Source organism: Scophthalmus maximus, chromosome 8 (assembly GCF_022379125.1).
Source record: "Scophthalmus maximus strain ysfricsl-2021 chromosome 8, ASM2237912v1, whole genome shotgun sequence".
NCBI classification, from domain to species: domain Eukaryota; kingdom Metazoa; phylum Chordata; class Actinopteri; order Pleuronectiformes; family Scophthalmidae; genus Scophthalmus; species Scophthalmus maximus.
The window spans coordinates 15,738,975-15,761,988 of NC_061522.1; the positions used below are offsets into that span (position 1 = coordinate 15,738,975).

General features: G+C 39.5%; 1 protein-coding gene across 2 annotated transcripts in view; it reads left to right on the forward strand.

The window, feature by feature from the left end:
• LOC118313099 (zeta-sarcoglycan) overlaps positions 1-23,014 on the forward strand; it is a 274,953-nt gene that overhangs the window by 146,498 nt on the left and 105,441 nt on the right. For both annotated transcript variants that reach the window (XM_035638350.2, XM_035638349.2), the window contains exon 2: positions 5,817-6,026. In XM_035638350.2, the coding sequence (XP_035494243.1) occupies positions 5,817-6,026 (210 nt within the window). The remainder of the gene's footprint in view (positions 1-5,816; positions 6,027-23,014) is intronic.

A 23,014-nucleotide genomic window follows, 5' to 3' on the forward strand; every position in this document is an offset into this window, starting at 1 on the left:
AAATGAAATATTAAAACATGAACATAATAATGCATAAAAAACATTACCTAAAAACAAGTTACTTATAAGTATGAACTTTGAAACAGAAAATAAACAGAAAAAAACAATCAAAGAAAGTACTAACTCAGTGATACAACCAATAGCTTTCTTCCTGTACATACAAACACAACATTATGGATTGTTTCAACTTTTCATCTTGTGAAGTGCAGTTGTCTGGAAACGAAGGAACCAAATTACTTTGAATAGCAGAAACAAAAAACCAAAATAAATATATATCAACACAATATCACCCTGGCCAATGTGTAGGTTAATAATGGTCTATGATATATTAAACCAATGCATTTTCAAATTACCTCCACACATAATATATACAGAGTTGAATATTTGAGAGAACGTATAGTAGTCATTACTCAAAAAAAGAAGCAACGTTGTTAGTTAATTCATAAGCAGCGCTCTCAAGGTGCAGTAATTTATCACACCATTTATTACACCACTTTTCCAGTAGTTAAAATTGGGGTCCATATTACATCTTCCCTTGGGAAAAAAGAAAAGAAAATTCTATTTGTTTTTTTCATCTGCTGCAAATGATCAGAAAACCAAACAGTGCTGATGGTTTTAAGTGTAAAGGGACAAACAAACCCTTCACCATCTTAATGTGTATTTGTGTCAGGCAAGAATAAAGCTGCAGTAATGCAGGTAATGCTTTCCTACATTCTGCAAATTGCTAACAAAAATGGGTCAAAAGAGGTTGATTATTGAACAGTTTCTGAACACAAATTCACTTGGCGGATCTGTTCCACTCAACTGTGCATAGTAAGTGTTTTCCGTGGGAGCTCGCAGTGCAGGGGCCGACAGAAAGAGAGATGGAGAGAGAATGTCAAGGCCATCAGACGTGGAGTATTATTGAAAGTGGTGGTATTGATTGAGTGTGAGCAGATGTAACGACGGGCTGTTGATGTTCTGCGATGCTCTGTGATGCTGGCTGACAGATACATTGGATCGCCCCCAGCACTTCACATATAGCGGGGGCACCAATTGGCCGAGCGCACATGCAAATTACACTTTGATACGGATTTTTTGTCATAAAATAAAATCTTTAGCTGGCTACATGTCCATCCACCCGTCGCTCTGTTCATTATCCACCCATGTTTCCATGTGAAATCCAATTTTTTTATGCATATGCATTATCAGGCAGCACACGTGTGCCTCTGCTCCCACTCCCAGCCTTTGTTTGCACTGTCCCCCAAGCTGAATCTGACTTGACACGCACGTCAGATCACACACGCATGAACATTCTTTAAGTTTGCATAATGAGAGAATGTGACACTGTGCATCGGGGGTCTGATACCTCGGAAATGTCTCCTACAAGAAAAACTTGATTTCTGGTGAAAAGAGGTCTGTGCCTACAACCGGAAACCGAAATCACATCAGGATTTACGTTGGTAGCTTTATATTTACCATCGTTGCAATGATATACGGAGTCACGTGACTTCTAGCCTGTACCAAGACATGAGCTGATATCCACTACAAAGAATTCCTGTGACTTGATGTATGAGGGCAAACTTTTGATTGCCTATTAGTCATAATGGATTTTCAAAGTATTTTTTTTCTCCGTGTGAAATGAAGCTGTCTGCAAGATGAAAGACAGATTCCTAGAAAGACTTCATTGAGTAACATCTCCTGTCCTCTCATCTCTTGTTGTTTGCTCCTGATATAGAAATGCTGTTTATTCTTGATTCTCTTTTTTTCTTTTTTTTGGGGGGGGGGGGGGTTGTAGAAGTGGTTAAGTCACGTGTCCGCATCACGATCATACATTTCTTTTTTCCACATCATTTCTCTCATTTGTCTCCCTCATCTCCTCCCGTCTCATCCTCCACTCATTTTCTCATCAGCTAATCGTCAACGTAAAGAGCACAGCATCTGTCTGGTGTTAAAAAAGGGTCTATATAGTCTGTGAGTGTCTTATAATGTGTCTGTCAAATGCATGTTCTGAACACATTGTTCGCACACCATCTACCTATTCATATTGGCATCCAGTAAAGTGTTGCCCTGGTAACTGTAACCAATTGTGCAGTGAAAGGTAAACCAATAATATGTTATACTAATATATAAACGGGTCTAATCATAATACATCGACAAATACTGCATTTTACTTCATTTCACCGTCAATGTGGTTTCAGTGGATTTTGTTCCTCAATGTGTTGCTTTCTAGAGATGTTCCGACTCCGATACCAGTATCAGAAATGCCTCAGTTACTGCTGAAAAATTCAAAGGAAGTAGAAGTTGTTTATTGAGACTTATTTACAGTGTTCTGTTTCAGTTATGACTGTGGAACTAGATGATAAAAAAAAGGTTCTATTCCTTCATTCTCTGTAGGAATCTGTTTCTCAAAGCGTTTGACCTGAGCCAGACCACACTACACTGCTAGCAGTCATCACTTCCATAGAGGATAAGTAGCATATAGCAGTTAAAATATGTCATATCAGTAGTGTTTTTTTTTTTTTTTCGTTTTTTAATGCAATGGTATCAGAAACAGTATCTGGAATGGGGAAACGGTATGGGAACGTCTCTACTGCTTTCCATGTTCCTTTGTTGTTCATAGTGAGGTCAATTGTTGTGTTGAAAGCCAATAATTACTCCGCATTACTGTCATTTTTTCTTGTGTAATAAGGATCTGGAGGTCACGGTTAATCAACCCCTACATTTGCAACCACATCACCCAAAATTAACAATCCCACTACTCATATTCTGTAAATAAAGACTAATTTGAGCTGGCTCTTTGAACAAGGAAGAATCGTCCCTGCTCAGATCATTGTTAGGCTGCAGTTGACAGTATGCTGTAATGGTAACCATGGTCACGTTGCTGTAGTTGCTGTTGTTTTCATGGCTGTCAAGACATTATGATGTTAATAAAGTTAGGTCACGCTGTGCAGAGCCTCCAGGCTGCGGCACACCATGGGATAGATTGATGACTCTGTAGTCAGTTCAATCTGAGAAATACAGCGGAAGAGGGAGGGACGGACGAGTGCAGGACAGAAGAAATGAGGGAGGACAAGGGGGTGAACAAATGGATTGACAACAAAGAGTGGGGAGGAAGAAAGCAATGGAGTGATTTGAGGAAAGATGAGGAGAAAGAATGCAGAATTGGAGAGCAAGGAGGATGGGTGGGTGATGGGTGAGAGCAGGGAAAGAGAGGATCTTTGGATGTGGATAAAGAAAAAATAGAGAAAATAACTGAGAGTCCAGATTGAGCAACAGAAGGGTGGAAGATGGCAGGTCGGGATTTTCTGTGGCAAAACACTGCGCGAAATAAAAGTATGACAAATGAAAGATACGATTGGGGAATTTAGGGGGCGTAGGAAAATAATATTTGATCAAGTTGCAGAGTAGGATTGATCACAATGCACAGCCTTGAGAGAAATGTGACACAAGTGACAAATGCACATGCAAGACAATGAGTGATTGATTGCGTGTCTGGAAAAGTCACAAAAATGACCACACACAATGCAAGAGTCCCATAGGATCGCGTAACTCAACATCACTTGTTGATTGGAGCAAAAAAAGAAGAAGAACAACTGGTTGCATTAGTTATTTGGTAGAATCCAATGCCCTTGAGAAAAACTGACAGACACACACACACACACACACATATACAGACACACACCAACATGTGTGTGCATCTACTGATTCCCAGTGTTGATACATGCAGGAAGAAAATGATTAGCATTTATGCGGGCGCCACAGAGAAAACAGTACACACACACGGTAAGCTCAACAGCACACAGGCATACGCACTCAGCTATTGATTCAACATGGATGCTGAACACTGAGCTAAAATGATCAGCAGCCCATTCCAGTAACCTATTTCACAGCAATAGCCCTGCTATTGATTCATATGCATTGTATCTGCACAGACTGAAACAGATGCACCCCCCTCCCCAAAAAATTCAAGTGAAAGACATCAACCAGCTGCGGATATTGTCCTCGGTGTGAAAAGGCAAAATATCATTAATTCGTCCAGCCCGCTAGACAGACATCAAGGCCTCCTTTCATTTTCCACTCGACCAGACTGTGTCTGGATATAGATTAGTTGGATTACATTTAGACCAAAACAGTATTTGCATATTTTGCATGCACATTAAAACTTAGCTTTGACCTTCTTTTGCCAAAAAATAGATTAAAAAATCTTATCTTCATCTCCTTCAAACATCCTGTTTTTCCTTCTAATCCATTTTCAACAATCGATTCTCTGGGTTAAACTTACAATAGCTGCTACACACCGAGTCACTGAATTCACACTTCATCGTTAATGCAGACAATTTTGTTCCTTTGCACCACTGGAGATATTTTTGCTCGGTTGCCTGTTCATTGAAACTCAGGTGCATTTCCGCATGGATTTGTTTTGTTTTTTATCGCTCTGTTCTATGACAGTTCAGTCACCCAGCGTCTCCGTGAATGCAAATAGAAAACTGTGGCGTAAATGGAAAAACACACAACTGTGGCAGGTTCTGTAACACGCCATCACATTGCAGGACTGGTCAGACTGGTGCTGTTGCACTGAGTTTCTAGCTTTTAGATGATTTTTGTAGAATTTTCACTTGGAAAGTAATGTTTTGGGAGAATTTGAAGGTAGGGTAAAGTATTCTGAACGGTATCTGTAATGTGATTATTCTGTGTATTACACAAAAATTGTCATGACACCGATGGTTCAGTAGGACCTTGCTTTTGTGAACCAGAAACAGGACCGACGCGTCAACGTCAAAAGGTTAATACTTTGTTTCCGAGATTCTTCCACTGGAAACCAAAACTTGAACAGGGCAAAGTCTGCATTTCCTTTATTTATTTATTTTCCCCTGCAGGCGAGGCAGGAGTCAGCATTTCCGTTTCCCATCAAGGCTTGTTGGTATCATCGTGTGCATATGAGTATATGGAGAGGAAGTATTACAGGGGGGAGAAAAAAAAATGAATAAACAGTCGCTGAGGTGTTAAGGTCATGCAGCATCAGCAAGTAAAGACATTGTGTGTGTGTGAGAGAGACTGGTGAAAATATAAAGAGAGATAGGAGGTAAATTAGAGTGAGAGAGACAGCGAGGGAGAGACTTTGAGGTGGAGGAAGCGAGGTGATGGATTGAGAGAGTGAGTTAGACTAGGAGATAGTGGAGATAGCGGTGCCTTGCAGCCAGTGACCATATCTCCGATGACTCCTGCTGCTGCTGCACCACAACTAATGGACTCTGTGGTCCTCTGCTGTCTTATCTGCCCTCTCTCTCTCTCCATCCTCCCTTCATATCTCTCACTACTTGATGCCGTGCTATTTCTGCACTTCACTGCTCCACCTCTATATTATTTCTTTTAACGCTTAGGCCCTTCTCTTGCACGCTAAACCGTTCTCTTTCACCTTTAGTCTCCTTCAATCTCTGCATGCTTTGTCTCCTTTCCTATCATGTTCTGCTTTATCTAAAAACTGTTTAGCACTGGTTCCCTCCACCATGACCAAAGTTCATCCTCTCCTCTCTCTGCCTTATTTTTTTCTTCTCTCTCTCTCTCTCTCTCTCTCTGCTTGTCAAGCTTCTGGCCAAAGCTGAGCAAATGGAGATTTTCAGTTCGAAAAGAGCAAGTTCTGGGAAAAATAAGAGGAGACATATGTTAAATTAGTGAATCTGTGCCACCTAACGTCTGCTGAGACTGACTCTGAAGTCATGTGGTTTAGTTTTCAGATACGTTTTTCATCAAGTTATCAACTCATCAAGATTATTTAGACGATCTCAGATAAATTGTCTGATCCTTAGGTTTATTCGCCATGTTTTGTCTTTCAGATGACCCAGGAACAGTATATCCTTGCAGCGCAGCCCAACCCGCTCCACCAACGGGCACCGTCGGTGTGTGGCGCCCAGGTTTACCCAGCGGTGGGAATCTACGGCTGGAGGAAGAGATGCTTGTACTTCTTCATCCTCCTCCTTCTCGTCACCATGATCGTCAACCTGGCGCTGACCATCTGGATCCTCAAAGTCATGAACTTCACCCCGGTAAGAGGCGTGCGCGTGTCTCTGTGTAAGTGTGAGTCACAGTAAAATGCCAGAATGTTATATGGGTTGTGTTTTGTGTCAGAGTTGATGTGGGAAAGTGGTGAGCTAAAAGGTTTGCTGTAAAGCAGTGTAACATGAGTGATGAGTGTGTATGCCCGCACACCAACATATGTGCACGTGTTACACCGATATATCAAGTGTATACACATACACAGCGTTATGGGGGCCTTGTTCGGTTCAGTGTAAACAACCACAGCCGGAATAATGGGGGGTCTTCTTTATGGGGATACAGCACAATCTCTGGTTAGACTTTCATTTCCACACAAAGCAGCGCGGCCTCTCATATTTTCCACACTATTAGCTACAAACCCTGCGGTGAATAATCTTCTAGTGAATTGCTGCCGCACGATGTACATTCTATATTGTTTATTCCCTAGTGTGAATTATTCAAGAGCAAAGGTTTTAGTAATGTGCTTTGTAATAGAGACAAAGGTTTTCTGTTTCCTACCTTACTCCTAGCGGACCATGACAAGTGGTAGATGACAGGGGTCTCATATGATTACTTTATTATCAACATGTATCGTTTGTGTTTCTTTAGGAGGGAATGTCTCTGTTGAGAATAGGACTGCAGCTATCGATTATTTAAGTAATCGAGTATTCTACCGATAATTGCATCAATTAATCTAGTAATCGAATAAGAGATATCTTAGCTTTATTGAAAGGAGCAACTGTAAGTATACAAGACCTCCTCACCTCGACTCAAATCATCGCACCTCCCGCCGGCCTGTTCCGAGGGTAACGGCGGACCTGACGGGGTGATGCGCTAACGGAGGTGAGCTGGATTGGACTGGTTGGTTTGGCCGCAGGCGCTTCATCTGGTCACATCTGGCCTGGACTTGTCCTCCCCCGGAACCATTAACCCAGTGTGGTTGCAGTGCCTTTGCCCCTAGGCCGGGTACCCAACTCTCTGTACCGGGTTTGGACACTTTCTGTCGTTTTCTTCCACCTGTTTCACTGTTTTCGCTCACTTCATCCATTTTGCAATCCGCGCCGACTCGTAAATCTTCACTGCAACTGTCCACAGCAGAAGCCCATTGTGCGACGGTAATAATCATCCGTGCGGAAACAACGTGTGCGGTACAACGTTAGGTACATTGATTAAACGAAGCTTCGAGGAAAATAATTCTGCATCGATGACTTTTAGTAATCAAACTATTCGAATTAGTCGAGGGATTGTTTCAGCCCTACTTGAGAATAACTCTTACAGGACTTCTGCAGTTGTTGCACTGTTGTTATGCCCCTCTATGAACCACTGGAATCAGATGAATCAGTCCAAGTATTCAAAAATCACTTCAAAACTTTTTTCTATTCATTGACGTTTGGATGTGGCTGATGCATCCCTATGCTCTTATTCCATCTTTTCCCTCATCTTTTATTGCTCATATCTTGTGATTCAAACACATTTCTTTTCCACAGGTTGTGTTTTGTTGTTTCTGTTGATTACCAGGCTGTGCTGCTTTGCTTCGTAAGCACATCTTGGAAAGCACTTTGAGGCAAAATGGTTTTGTGCCAAATAAGTACATTTCACTTGACTGATTTGGGAAAAAGAAAACAGCAATGGGACATTAACATCTGCTGAAGGAAATAATAAATAGATGTTTGTTACAATCTGGAAAAAGTTGTAGATTTTAAGATTGTGAACATACAAAATGGTAAGCCTGGCACTTTTGTGCCAACATTTTTTTGATGTGTCTCTAGTCAGTGGTTGCCTCTGTATGTCTATGTATAAGTCTTTATAAGTCTTTTTTCTTAGCATGTCATTCACGGGTAACAGCAGCACGCATACATCCAATATCCCACATTGCCCCGGGGCTCAGGAACATTCTCTGTGATAGTATATATGCAAATGAGGCTCAATTTGACCTCTGCAGACCTACGGTAAAGTCTCCCCACATCATGCCTTATGTTTCAGTGAGCAACTTCAGAATATGACAGAGGAAAGGAAAGAGGAGGGGTAGCGGTAACTGAAGAATATGCCTGGGGGAAGGCAGCCAGCATTAAGTATAAAAGAGGAGAGGATATTTTATAGGCTATGTACCAGTATGTGAAAAAAAAAAAACAGACAGTAGGAGAGATCAAGAGCTTTGAGGAGTTATAAATGCAGGGAGGAGGGAAATAAAACTACAAGTGCATGAAAAAAAGAAAGTATAGAAGTTAAATAGAGAAGCTGTTTTGATTATTAGAAATGATTGAGTTTGACACATGGAGCGATATAAAGGAAGATCCATGCACTTTTCATAAATGTCCAAATCTTGCAAATATGCCAAGCAATCCCAGTGACCACTGGAGAGATAATGATATGTATCATTATAAATGCCGGATATAACAATAAATCATTCTATTGCTAAAACATAATATACAAATTCTGCCTGTCTCCATTAGATACTGGCTTCCATTAATAGCACAGTTGCATTAACATGTAAGGGAGTGAAGGTCAGTGTAATTTATGTGTTTTATGTTTCATCTCTTTTTCAAGACTGAGTATCCTGGTCAAGATAGGTCGTGCAGAGCGGCAGCATAACAACCGATAACAGAACCACCTCCATGTTTTACAGATGGGGTGGTGGCTTTGGGTCATGGGCTGCACTTTTTTTAATCTTCACTTTCCTGTCTTCATCTTCTTAATATAGGTTGATTTTTTTGTTCCATTTGGTCCAGAGACCATTGTTACATATTTCTACCTGTTCCGTTTTAGCTGCTCTCAGACATGCACCGGAGTCCAGGCATTTTCCTGAACTTTCCTGGAGGGGCTTCGTGTGATAAAGCAAATGTCTGCAAACGTTTTTTTTCTTCACCATGCAAATAAGGTCATGTAGCTCTAGTTGTCCTGTATGCACCTTTTTTTTTTCCAGAGTTTACCCAACTGCGGATTTTGATATCCCTGATAGATTTTGGGGTTTTTCCAAAGCCATATTATTATCTTCTTCATATTTACAGAGAGCTGTACCTCAATGGAAATGGCAACTCCATTTCCCCCCTCTCTGAGATAATGATAACATAATACACAACTGCCCAGGAAAAATTAGATAGCCAAGCTACCAATTATTTTTGAACCCTTCATTTCAGGCACCATGTGTTATCTCCCACACTTATATCGATATCAATGTGAATCCACTCAAATTAAAACTGAGACGTGGCACTTGAAGATAGTACTGCATTATTTCCCAAAGATTTAGATTCTAACTCTGGGAAACGATAAGTAAAATATAAATGTGGTGGGCTGGCACACGCTATTTGATTAATGGGAAAACACTATATCCACTTTGTTATTGCTAATTAAATATGCTGAATCACAGAGCCTGAACAACAGAAACACACATTTTTGCCCTATGAACTTACATAAATGAGATGGTTTCAGCCCAATAATGTATTATTGGATAAATATAATCCAGTGCTTTAACCTTCTGGAGGTTAAAGAGAACCAGCATATCTGGGTTTACAGTACAAAGAACAATGATGTGAGAATCTTGACTATTTATAATAACCATCACATTTTTCTTTCAAATGCAGTGTTTCAGATGTATTACTTGTTTTATGAAAAACACACTTTGTGTTTGCATAAATGTCCCCAAATTTTATATTTGCTAAAGAAATAAAGTTGCATGTAAACATATGTGGTCATTTTAGGTGTAATGAAAGAAATATAGCAATGCAAGACAGAAACAAGTCAAAATATTCACCACAACATTCCAGAAGATAAATGCTGAAAAACACATTAAAATGCACTCCACCTCTCTTGGGCCTTGTTTTCTGTCTGCTGTCAGAACTTGGACTGATCCTGAAGGAAGTGTTGTACAGACTGAAGTGTGTTATCCTGCTACAGCATCACTTCAGCTGCCGAGCTGTTAGTCCAGTCCCCAGCAGTGCTAAGTGGTGATGTTTGAAAGAGAGGAACTGTAAAAAACAAACAAACAAACAAAAACATAGTAACATGGACAGACAGATTGAGACAGATTGAAATGCAGAGAGTGATGAATGCAGCAGGATAGGTGGAAAATGCTGGAGACAGACACATGAACATGTGACAGGCTTTCATGGTACAATGTCCTCTTGCAAGATGTGGAAAAATTAAATAAATATCTCGAATAACTTGAATAAGAAAAGGACTAACAGGAAGATGAATCCAAAAAGTCTGAACAAGGCTAGTTTGGCAAATCACCAGAAAGCTCTAAATAACTGCGTATATGTTTTGTGACTGTTAAAATGTCCCTGTTTTTCTTTTATGGTTAATGTTCATACGATCTGCATGCTACCAAAGAAAAGTCTGTTTTTTTGACCTGGTCTTTCTCTCAGTCCATCTGTTATTTCTTTGAGTGTGTCACCATTATTAATAGACACACCAGGATCAGATGTTTGCTTGTTCAAATACTTTGAAGAAGATAACAATTTCCACGGAGTGTATTTATTTTTCACATCACTGTATTTTCGTAAAGCATACATTTTCATCAAACCTATACACTGTGTCACTTTTGCAAATTCCCAGGATTAATCCAACAGTGGATACAACGGTGGTAAACATCATTACACGCTCCCTCATGCCATGTGAGAAAAGGATGCAAGTGGTCATTTAAGCATGAATTCATCACATCAAACAAGTGTTGACACCCCGAAAGAATATGAGACCCACCATTGACACACACACACACACACACACACACACACACACACACACGTGTGGGTTGATATTTAGTGGAAGCCTCATCAAAAATGTCACATAGCAGCCGTATTAGCATTTCAAAGGATGTTTACAGTTGTGTTATCTACATTAACATGTAAAGGGGACCTTATAAAAAAAAGTGGAACATTGTGAAAAGATCACAAGAGTGGTGTTTGTTATTCTGTCTCCACTTACTGTACGGTACATTGATGAGGACGGAAGTGCCTGTAATCAATCCGTCAACTCTAAGCCAAAACCAATCAATAGTATAACAGTATATACCTTGTTTTAGATGGCCTGTGGTGTTAATTGTGACTTTACAGTAAAGTAATGAAACTTCTATCCTCTTAGTTGCAAAACATTTTTTGTGACTTTTCTATGTGCTGCTTGTTGCTGCTATGTACCTTCACACCTCTGATACACGTGCATAGCTGGTTTCTATCAGAAAACATCCAGCTGCTTTGTGTGCCGTTGCGTATCTGAACACTATGAAGCTCGTCAATATTATCGATGTGATTTGAAAGCAAGTAACGTTAAAAAAAGCAATAATATCACTCAAACATACCAACACATTTTACAAATGTGGCTCTGTGTTTCCCTTCTTTCATTTAAAAATCAGGCTATAGGGAGTTGCTTCTTCCAAGGCTCCATGGCTGTCGTCTCAATCGCCACCATTCAACTCAAGGCTTCAGCGTAATGAAGGCCTTTCTCAGAGTTTTTTTTTCTCTGCAGTCGTCTGATGCGATTCTCATTGTGATGGTGTGGAAAGAAAAAGAGATTTGCTTTTGAAGAGACAGGTTGGCAGCAAATTGGAGAGAAGTTTGTGTGAGCGTGCGTGCATGCGTGAGAAAGAGAGAGAGGGTTTTTGTGTGCCAGCAATTGCTAATGCCGATGTCAGTGTGTGTGTGTGTGTGGGTGTGTGTGTGTGTGTGGGTGTGTGGGTGTGTGTGTGTGCGCGTGTGTCTGTCCTCCCCCAAGTCCTATGGGCTACAGAGAAATTCAATTTCAGTTGTCATTCAGCAATCAGTCTGCCTAATTCCTGGTCTGGACTAGAGTGTGCAGTGTGTTTACCATCAATACCTGCTCAATCCACAATGTTTTCTCTCTATGTAACAATTTGCAGTGCTGTTCTGCGTTCTTGCATATTGACCTCTTTTCATATGCGCATACATGTTTTTAAAAAACTCCTCTTGCACTCTGAAGACATAAAGCAGGTGTGATTTATCAACATTCAGAATATTGACACTTTACATAGTATTGGTGTCAATTCTTCTCAGTGCTTAATGTGAACCAATAGTATTTGTATTTATAGGGAAACTCAAACACAAAGAAAAAAATTAGTTTTAATTTGTGCACTATTTAATCCCAAACCACACCAAACAAATACCTAATCAACATGATTAATGATCAAAGCAATAAACCTGTTAGTGGTATGTTATTTGTTGCACTGTTCACACACACACACACAGGTGACAATGGTTGAGTTTTACAGGCAGTGTTTGAAGTGTGTTTTTTTTAAAATGTTCAAATCCTGATTGGATGTCAATCAGTTGGGGCATACAAATTAAAGTTTATTATCTTGGCACCTCTTAAATCAGAGTTACAGGGTGCTTTAAAGACGATAAACCAACAATGGGGAAATCAATCAAAATTACCGACATTAATTACCAGTGGGTTATTGCTGCAGAACATAGGGTTGCAACGAGGAAATACAACAAGAATAAAACAGTTGAAAAAGCTGTTAAAAGCTGTTAAAAGCTGTTAAAACTGAGGCATGAGAGTCAGGCCGTGTGAGACCCAGGCCTCCTTAATTATGTTAAAAGAACACTAGTTTGATTTTACTCAATCAACCAATCTACCTGAATTGTATAATATTAATGTGTTCCGTTAGTGGTGAAAATGTAATAAGCATAATTTGACACCTAACATTATTTATAATATTCTTAAACTTCACCCATGCTTGTTTAGTTACATGACATGAGATATGACATGGATATTATAAAAAATGTACCTCCTTGCATGATAAGGATATAATTACAACATTTCTAGTATAATATTTATTTGTGTGTGAGTTTATTTTCTTTTTTGTACCAACCTCCCCCCAAAAAATGGATTAAGCATTCTGCTCAGTCCCCAGGATGCCTCGGTGAGATTTGGCATTTACATCAGTTCGTCTGTGCACACAGACATCCACGTGTCCATTCAGAGAGCCATTGTTCCATGACAATAATAGTCTATAGCTGATCTTTAATTTCATTATATGATATAAACATAGAAGATGCTTGGAGACATCCTTGAATTAGCACCAAGGATGTAACACTGTAAAAGTCATCTTAGCTAATACATCTAAAATGTCCCTAAATCAAAATGACAAGTAAATATAGGTCAGTGCATTTCATACTACCTCACATTGCCTTACAGAAAAACAAAATAAACTGACGTTATGATGTTTTAATGACAGAGACTAAAGAGAAGCGATTGAGGAGCAGGATTCAGTTTTCTGCATGCAGAACGTTTCCTTGCTACTGTTTAGCAGACGATCTGAATTTGTCATTCCTTTCAGGCAAATAGGGGCGACAGGTACGCGATCTCAATTAGTGGATGTGGCGCTCTTCGCTGTCACAGCTGCACTTTTGATTTATGTTGATGAGATGTGTATTTTTTATTTTTTCATAAAAGCCTTGCCTTAGGTAGTTTTGTTTCTTTACAAATCAACAAATTTCAGTGTTTGGTGTCATGGAGAGGGACAAACAAAAATAGAAGGATTATAGTGAAGGAGGCAAACCGAGAGGATGGTGAATGATGCATGGAAGAAGACGGATAGGAACAAGGATGAGGTGGGATGTAAGTGTGTGTGCGCGCGCACGCACGTGTGCACAGTTTAAATGGAGTGTCCCATCATCCACGCTCAGCTTCTCCCTCCTGTCCTCTGCCTCTGGGGTCCTTAGGGACCTGGTGAGGTTTCTGTTTCACTGCCTCATGGAGTGGAAGTGAGTGGATGATGGGCTGGCAGAGACGGACAGAGTGTGTGTGGCCATGTGAGTCACCATCCCTCTCTTCTACTCCAGGGCCCCTTCATACCTACACGGTGCTTGTTGTATACTGTATATACATTATCTCAGTTACGTTTTAAATTGACAACAAACCAACATGCACACACACACACTTTCATATCCCCTCATCTGTATCTAACATATAGCATTTAATAAATATCTGGAGACTAGTCTCTAGCCCTTGCTGTTGACAATTTGAATTGTAGTTATTTATCCATTAAAACAAGTGATGACACATTGGGTGATTTATTGTACATTACAGGGAATTATGCATTCTATATGAGTTAATCTCTTACTCTCTGGTCTGTGATCAGAGGGTAATGAGCAATAGTGCAAGAAAGTAAAAGAAAAAAGTGTTACTTAATTGTAAATACTTAAAAGTGTAATTTAAATTCAAGTGTATGATAAGTATTGTAAAATGTTTCACCAACATCATGAATTCAATCATGACTCATTTTCTGTCAAAATACTATCTTAATTTCCATAACAGTTCATCACCACTGCATGTATTAGGTTAAAGGCTGTGACTGCCATGACATCACAGGTCATGTTTACTGTTGTTGTTGTTGTTTTTTTTGCTGGTGTATGTTGTGCACGAGTGTATATTTGTGTGCGAGAGATCAAAATGTGCTGTTGTAGGCAGAACGAGGTCCTAAACCTGCTGCACTCAGCTCCTCGTCTAGACCCGCCACCGTCATTATGGCTTTTCACACCTGCACTGTTTTTTATCACACACACACACACACACACACACACTCATTCTCGTGCACACACATTTTTCTCACTTTGTCAGTAACAGTGCTGACCTCAGGTAATGGAAGAGTCCAGCGTGAAATACTCTGTCCTCGTGTGTCACACACACACACACACACACACACACACACACACACACGCATATACACACACACACACGCACACACACACACGCACACACTGGAGAGGGGTTAATGTGTCGTATCCATCAGACTTACAGTGCTGACAAACCTGATGTTAATCACTTGAATGGTCAGTGCACACACAGGCCCTCTCTCTCACACACACACACACACACACACACACACACACCCACACACACAAAGTTGTCAAATTGCCTCTGTAAGTAAATCATTGCCATCAATTAAAATGTGCCTTACTTATTCTTAATAAGTAATTAAGTACTAATCAGAATGTAGGCTTCACAATAGTCAAGGCAGCATTGTATTTTCACCTAATGTCCCTTTTCCGCTCTTTAAACCACTGAGCTCAGTGAATTTTTCTGTTGTAGGAATTGGCTTATGTAATGGTAAGTTGTTAGTCTCTTGCTACCTCACTACCATGTATTGCACCCTCATCCTCTCAGTGGATCTAAAATAATGTTGTGGCTTTTGTAAGATGAGTGAAATTATTGTGATGATGGTTTAGAAATACTGAGGTCATTTAGTACAGTTTGCTGTGAGTGAAGCCTCACACAGTTGTACATCTTTTTATGTGTTAATATGTGTTTTTTTTTAAATATTTCATTGAGTAATATTATTAAAATATTATTTTATTTATTGCAAACTAAAAAGGCTTCGCCTAAAGTTGTATCAACTAGGATGTTTCTCTTAAACCTTTAGGATTTATGCTTTTGCTCTTAATGCTTGAATGTGCTCACAGTTCTGAGTCTTGACAAGCGAGTGATGAGATTATATGAGCAGTGATAGTCACCATGGCCGAACGGACTCAAACTCTAACTTCAAGGTAGACCCACATGGTTTGACTGATGCATGATCCGTGATGAATGCAGGCTTAGAATACCAGAGCATTGTATGTATATACACAAAGAGAAATGCAACATCAAAACAAAGAAAATGAAGGAGACAGCCTCTGTGATTTCAACTGTAAATCTTTATCTGCAAAAAAAAGATACATAAGAAATAAAACAAAGATGTCTTTTTTTAGCGTCAGCAACATTTTCAGTCTAAACTCCCTGAGACAAGCAAGAACTTAAACATTAAATCACTTTGATGTGTATTTTTATGCAGAGACCTGAGGGTGGGTGTGTGTGTGTGTGTGTGTGTGTGTGTGTGTGTGTGTGTGTGTGTGTGTGTGTGTGTGTGTGTGTGTGTGTGTGTGTGTGTGTGTGTGTGTGTGTGTGTGTGTGTGTGTGTGTGTGTGTGTGTGTGTGTGTGTGTGTGTGTGTGTGTGTGTGTGTGTGTGTGTGTGTGTGTGTGGGTGGGTGGTTGAGAGAGAGTCAACAGTAGCGTCTGGGAGTATATGTGACAACTAAATCTGAATCAGTCAGCACTTTAGCCCTATTATTTCCAGTGGCAATATGTCAAATGATGATAAATAAGGAGCCCACACACAAACAGCTGACCCCCTGCCTGTTTGTACAGCTCTTTAAGCTCAATGTGTGTGTGTGTGTGTGTGTGTGTGCGCGCCTGTGCGTGCGTGCACATGTGTGTGTGTGTTTGTACCAGAGGGTGTTCCATCTAGTGTGTGAGTGTGTCAGCACTGTATGTGTGTGAAGGCAAAATATCCATCAGTCAGCAGTTTTAGCTTTGTTATCTCTGCTAGCAATCTATCAAAAATATAAACAATGATACATAATGAACACAGTCATCTTAATGGAGTCTTTGTGTGTGTGTGTGTGTGTGTGTGTGTGTGTGCACGTGCGCGCGTGTGTTTGTGTGCGTGTGTGTGTTTATACATGTAGAAAGATAGAGAGATATAAAGACAGAGGTTTGTGATTTCTTTTTTACCCCATGTGACATGACGCCTTTAAGAAAGTAAAATTATTCCCGACATAATCCCTGCTGAGCGGGCATCTTCTCTGCATGGTTGCTCACATTTACCCTGCATATTATATTAAAATATTTTGCTTCACTCTGTTTTCCATACATATTCTAAAATCTGCGTTTGGTAGCAAACCAGAGGATGGTGATGTGTAAGAGTGGAAAAGTGGATGATGATTTATTTTGTACAAAGATCCTCTGTACATTCACTCGGATATGGATATTGATTCGAGTGAAGGCCACGGGGATGTTTGAACACACAGATACACTGCATGCTTTGGTTTGGCCTTCTGACTGAAGTTACACAGAGAGAGAGAGATACCTTCTACGCACTGTCAGATAGCCACTTAATGATGACCCTCGGTTCACAGCATCCAGTTCCTTCTCTGATTCTGCTCAAGTGAGTACTTGAGCAGCCATTGCCTCAATTCAGCTGGAACTCTATTGAAAATGGGAGATCATGGTTTTGTGTTGTGTTCACAGCAGGTACAATGGGAAAGAGAAGAAACAGCTTTAACCTAGGACTTCTTACTGACTTCTACAGTTAAACATGTACAAACATATGATGATATTATAGTATATGTTGCATTGCTATAGATTAAGATATGTGGCTCAACCTTAAACATCTACAGCGGTAAAATGCAACACATACATTATTGTAACTGTAATGTTAATATGATCATAAAACAATGACAGATACCATGTTCTAGCTCTTGACTTTTAATACTTTTGCTTTTGATACTTTTTTGCTTTTTATATTCTGGACGCTGGACATCGTGGAATATTTTCACAGTGTTGAATTTTTACTTTTGCATAAGCAAAAGATCTGAATATCACCACTTTTTACAACTTTAGGAATTTAGGATTTTAGGATTTTCCACAGTTTTATAATACAAACTCATCGGTCAATTTTAAGACTCAGAACTTTGACTTATATCCTCTTTTAGCTCACATTCATGGCCACTCAGATCAATCTGGATCCGGCAGCAACAACAGGACCATGCTGCAAACACATTGATGCTTTAGAATTAATTATCTAACAATGTAATACTATTTTAGACAGAGGGACCACAGCAGCACTTTTACTTTAATACTGAAACTTCATTTTACCCATATGCATGTTGACTTGTTTTAATTAAGTAGTTTAATTCAGGACTTTTACCTGTAAAGCAGTAACTAGACATTTCTTTATTGATACATCGACTCATATAAAGGGTCTGAATACTTCTTCCTCCACTGCGGGCCTGCCATTCAGATGCATGTCCTCCAGCCTGTATTTGAGTCCAGCAGCTGTTGTATCTACATAATGTAGCATTTGCTTCCTTTCTGCTATGCTACATTTTGTTATCATAAGGCACCATACTACTACTATGTTGGGCTTTCTTATTTGCCGCCTCTTTGAGGTTCTAAATGAAGCATTCCTGCAGCTGATCCATGTATCATCTGCCGCCAGTCAGTCAGTGGATTGTCCCAGTCATGGGGTGAGGGATCTCATCAAATGGTTCCCATATGTGAAAATATGTGATGGTTAATCTCTATAGTTCTACTGTAATCTCTCTGGTGAACTCAAGTCCTTTTATTATTTGGATAGCTTTTATATATTAGGAATAATCCACATGGAGTTAAAAGATGCATTCTCTGTTCATTTGTGCATTAAAGGATTTCTGGAGGAGATGAAACTTTAATGACCCCGAGGGGTAATTGGATTGTTGCAGAGGCAAATACTGCAACAACAAAAAAAGACAAGGTTATAAATAAGATTAGAGGGAATGAGGTGATATCAAACATAACAAAACGGATAATCACCACCCTACGACACATTCAGTGCAGTCAAGTATAACCATACTGTGTATGAATTTTAGTGTGGTTATGGTATTGGCAACATCACAATGTGTTATTGCATTATATCAGTATATGCATGGGTGAGAAGTATATCAGCAGCATGCATTTAGTTAATATGTTGTGAAGGATCAGGTGTAAGGGTTCTGACCCTCCAAAATCGACGAATCAGTGTGAGATGAAGGAAGGAAAGAAGTCGGCAACAGTAATGGACCAAGCTCCTAATGTCACAAATCACTGCTTTTCCACTGTAATACCCTTTACCCAGCCCACAGAATTACTTGCATAGTAAAAAAAAAAGAAAAATCATATTCTCTAATAGTAGTGTAAGACTAGTGTACGGGCTCTGAGATGACCATTTTGGATGTAATAGTACATAATACTGTAGTAATTCAACTGTGTATGCAATACTGTAAGAAAGGCTATTACAGAAAAAAAACACAGAAGCATGCTTTTTTCTGAGAGTAGCAGCATTGTTATTATATTTTATTTTCTGAAATATGAGTAATTTACAAAAATGGCAATACAAAATCAGCACCAAGCCATCCACATGTGGACATGTTAATATGCTGTAGAAAAAGTTATTAGACATCTTAAAAGTTATAAATGAAGATATATATATTCTGAGTTCCTGCAAATGATTTAATCTATGCACAGATTAATATCTCCGGATGGAAAAAGTTCAAAACACGGGTCTAAAAAAAAGAAGGCGGGTAAAAGGAACAGGTTATTTAAATGTATCAAGCATTTTGTTTGACTTCTTATTGTGTATCTGCTCTTTTTAATCTCTTTACTTGTAGTATGAAAACATGTTGCTAAAGATTGAATTATGATCATTTCCATTAGTTGCTGTCACAAAGCCTGTAAGAACAATTAATTAAACAATGCGTTCTTTGAAAGAAAATTGTCAACTTGAATGTCCTTTATTATTGTTAATCTCCAGCCTTTCAAAAGTCTTGCAATGCATTTTAGTGGATGACTATCATATCTGCATTTGAAATCTCTGTGGTATCGGTACTGGTACGACAGTGGGGTTTAGGGATTACTTTAGTCAATATGCGTTAGTACACTCGCAGATCAGTTTTCTTTTTTTCACCCTGGACATGTATGTCATAAAATAAGTATAAATAGAGAATACGCAAATACAGACTCATGAACTCTATAGCAAATGTCCACAGTGCGATTACAAAATGTTACTTTTATAGATTGTCAATAAACAAACAAAAAAACAAAATTCTAATATATGTGCACCCCTGCACTCAGGCCCAATGATCCAAACTGGCATTGATTCACATCCCACTCCAATGTAATGTAAGTGGTTTGAGGGCACTGTATCGATGGGTTGTTGTGCGTGTAAATATGCTGCACTGGTATGTGTGTATGTATAGTACATTGTAATACAACTTTAAAGACAACATGTATACACATTTTCCCATACAATGATAACAGCTATTATCGTGACACAACGGGACAGTCCCATGCCGTGTGTGTGTGTGTGTGTGTGTGTGTGTGTGTGTGTGTGTGTGTGTGTGTGTGTGTGTGTGTGTGTGTGTGTGTGTGTGTGTGTGTGTGTGTGTGTGTGTGTGTGTGTGTGTGTGTGTGTGTGTGTGTGTGTGTGTGTGTGCATGTTTAGTGTGCGTCCAGCTTAATAAGAAGCCACGAACCTGTGCTCAATACCACTGTGACCTCACAAAAACACGATTTGGTCCTAACTTAAGAATCCACCTCCTAAGTGTCGCTACATTTCAAAATAGGATACATATAACTCGATAAGCAAAACTTCGGAACAGAAGGGCATATTGTGACCCTATTTTTTGCAACTCGACTGGTTGGCAAGGCAAAGTGGGTGACTTGACTGTTAAGATGCATGGTGCTGATTTCAAACAAAGCACACACAATAGTTGATCTAGCTCTGAACAAAGGTGCTATTGCCAGGCGTGGCATTATAACCGTCATTTCATTCATATTTACATAAACACATGGACAAAACCCACCCAAGCACTGGGACAAAGAGGTTATTTTCAGCATGAATATAATATAGAAGCATCTGCTGTGATTTTCAGAATTGCATATTGAGCTTGGTTGTATGCTTTCTCTACCCCTTGCACCCACCAACGGTATCCTCCCCTCTATTTTGCCCCATGCTTACTACTTCACCTGTTTCCCACTTCTTTCCTTGTTCTTCTTCCTCCCTCCTCTTTCTTTCCAGGGCCCTTTTTTGTTGTCCTTAACCCTCACTCCTGTGTTTTTTCCTCCCTCGACATTCTTTCCCTGTTGATTGCAGTTTCTATACAGCCTCTGTAGAAATGTGTGTGTGTAGGATTGATTGTGAGATCACTTGTCAAAAAACAAATGATGTTAAGAGTTGATCAGTATGATTCCCCATCCCCTGTTTTCTCTTCTGCTGTTCTCCTTGACAAAGAAGATGATGAAAGGGGAGTGTTTTATTTCCCTGTGAGATGCCCTCTTCCCGCAGATGAGAAGAATGACTTAGATGATGAGATGATGTTTGAGAGAGAAAGGAAGAATAGGAGAAAGGAGCGGGTTCATTTGAGACGAGGAAGAAAGGACAGAGGAGAGACAAGGGTAATAGAAGAAAAGAGGAGAAAATGAGGAATGGAAGAGACCACGTGATTGGAGGTGAGATGAGATAGATAGGGAAAAAATAATGGAGAACGAAGAAAACAAATGGTAATTGGTGGAGGAGGCGATGGGGACAGAGCAGGGATGACGTGTATAAGATGTTGTGGTGACAAGGAGAGGAAGAAAGTTATAAAAGTGACGATCTGATGTCGATCTTGTATCGATGGAACAAGCCCGGTGAGGAGATTACCAAGTATTTGATTCGCTCTGTAGTCAATTTCCTCTGTGCCTCAGTGCACACACACACACACACACACACAGCCCCAAAGGTCCATTATTACTGATCAGCAGCCTGTTATTGCCATTATTACGTAGCCCACATTTTCAAAAGGGAAGTTAAACTGTATTCGCCACTGTGTGAATCCGATAAGGAATTGATCTGGACACGCTGCCCCTTTAACACGGCAATTTTCTTCTAAGTGGCGAGAAGCCAAAGCTACTAAAGAGGCAAAACAATGGTCTCCATCTGATTTGAGTTAATTCTCATTAAACGGTTCTCTTGTGTTTCTTTGATTATAAACTTGCACTCACAATTTGATAAAACCACACTGGGGAACAAGCCAAGACCTTATAACTTATGGACACTTGTGCACAAACAAATGTCAAACCATGACCATTTAAGTGCAATATTGAGAAATGTAATATTTACCTAATATTGTTCCTTCCTACTGTCACCCCGTTATGTGGACAAATCTTTGGTCCAACACTATAATTTGGCAAAAAGTGAGAAACTGGGATGGATTGAAATTCTGAAGTTATTTTTTATAACTTTTCTTTTTGGTTTGGCCTAATGTTCCAACACTGCATGTATTTGATATAATCTCAGCCAAACTAAGTATAAGCATTTCTTCTTTCCAAAATGTTAATGCTCTGTGCTAATGCATATTTTTAGTTTTCAGTTGTGTTGATCTGAAATATTTCACATTACAAACATGACAAAACATACTGTACTCCTTGACTCCTTACGCAAGGAGTTGGTAAAGTTTAAGTCAGATATTGTTGCTGAGATGCAAGAAGACATAGCAAGAGAGTAGAAGGTAGGAGACCTTTACCGTCAGCAGCCTACGGTCAGTAGAAAAACAAACATGGTTTTTCACTGACCATTATGCAACATTGTGCAACAAACCTCAGGCGAAAGCTGAATATATTTTGACCTGCACTCCTTCTTCTATACGTATTTAATAACCAGTACACACAAACCATGATACAATATTGTCAGACATATGTAGGTTTTTCCCCTTGGTTTAGAAGTCAGTGAATTGACCTTCTCACCACTGTTTAATTTGTAGATTGTGGTATTTTACAATAAATATCGTATGATTTTTTCCAGCAATGCTTTAAATCACATTTATTTACTTGACATTTACAAGTAAGACAAAGGGGAACAATTGCAGTTAAATTGCAGAACATAAGATTTTTTCGATACTGACGATGGACGATGATAGATGGTTGGAAGAAAGAAGGAACGGTGTTATCATGGGACTTTCCTTTACCTCCTTTTGTCCTTGTACAGAAGGGCAGGCTTACATTGATTGTCTATTGCAGGCCAACGTGGATTGTCTTCCACTTTTGGGTAGCTGTACTCAATCACAGTGGCTGTGTCACAAAGAGAAGGGAGGTTATACCCCATGGAGCAGATTCATCTTCCAGTCTTCTTATGATTTATTCCATTTCAGATAATACCAGTCTCCAGTCCTACATATTTCAATTTTTGAAGTGTGGCAGGACGTGTTCCTCACAGATCCTCACATAACAAGAGCATTACTCTCGTTTAATGAATCAGAATGACATTACTTTTGCTCTCCTTGGGTTGTGAGTCGCAGCACTGAACGATATTGCAACAATACAAATGAGAACAATGGTTTGATCGTTGCATAACATGGCATATAGTGTCTGTAGTGACAAATCATAGAAAGAGAAGACTTGATTGATCGCTGGATTGGGATAGCAGGCGATAAACTCAGCAAACCGTGAATAATT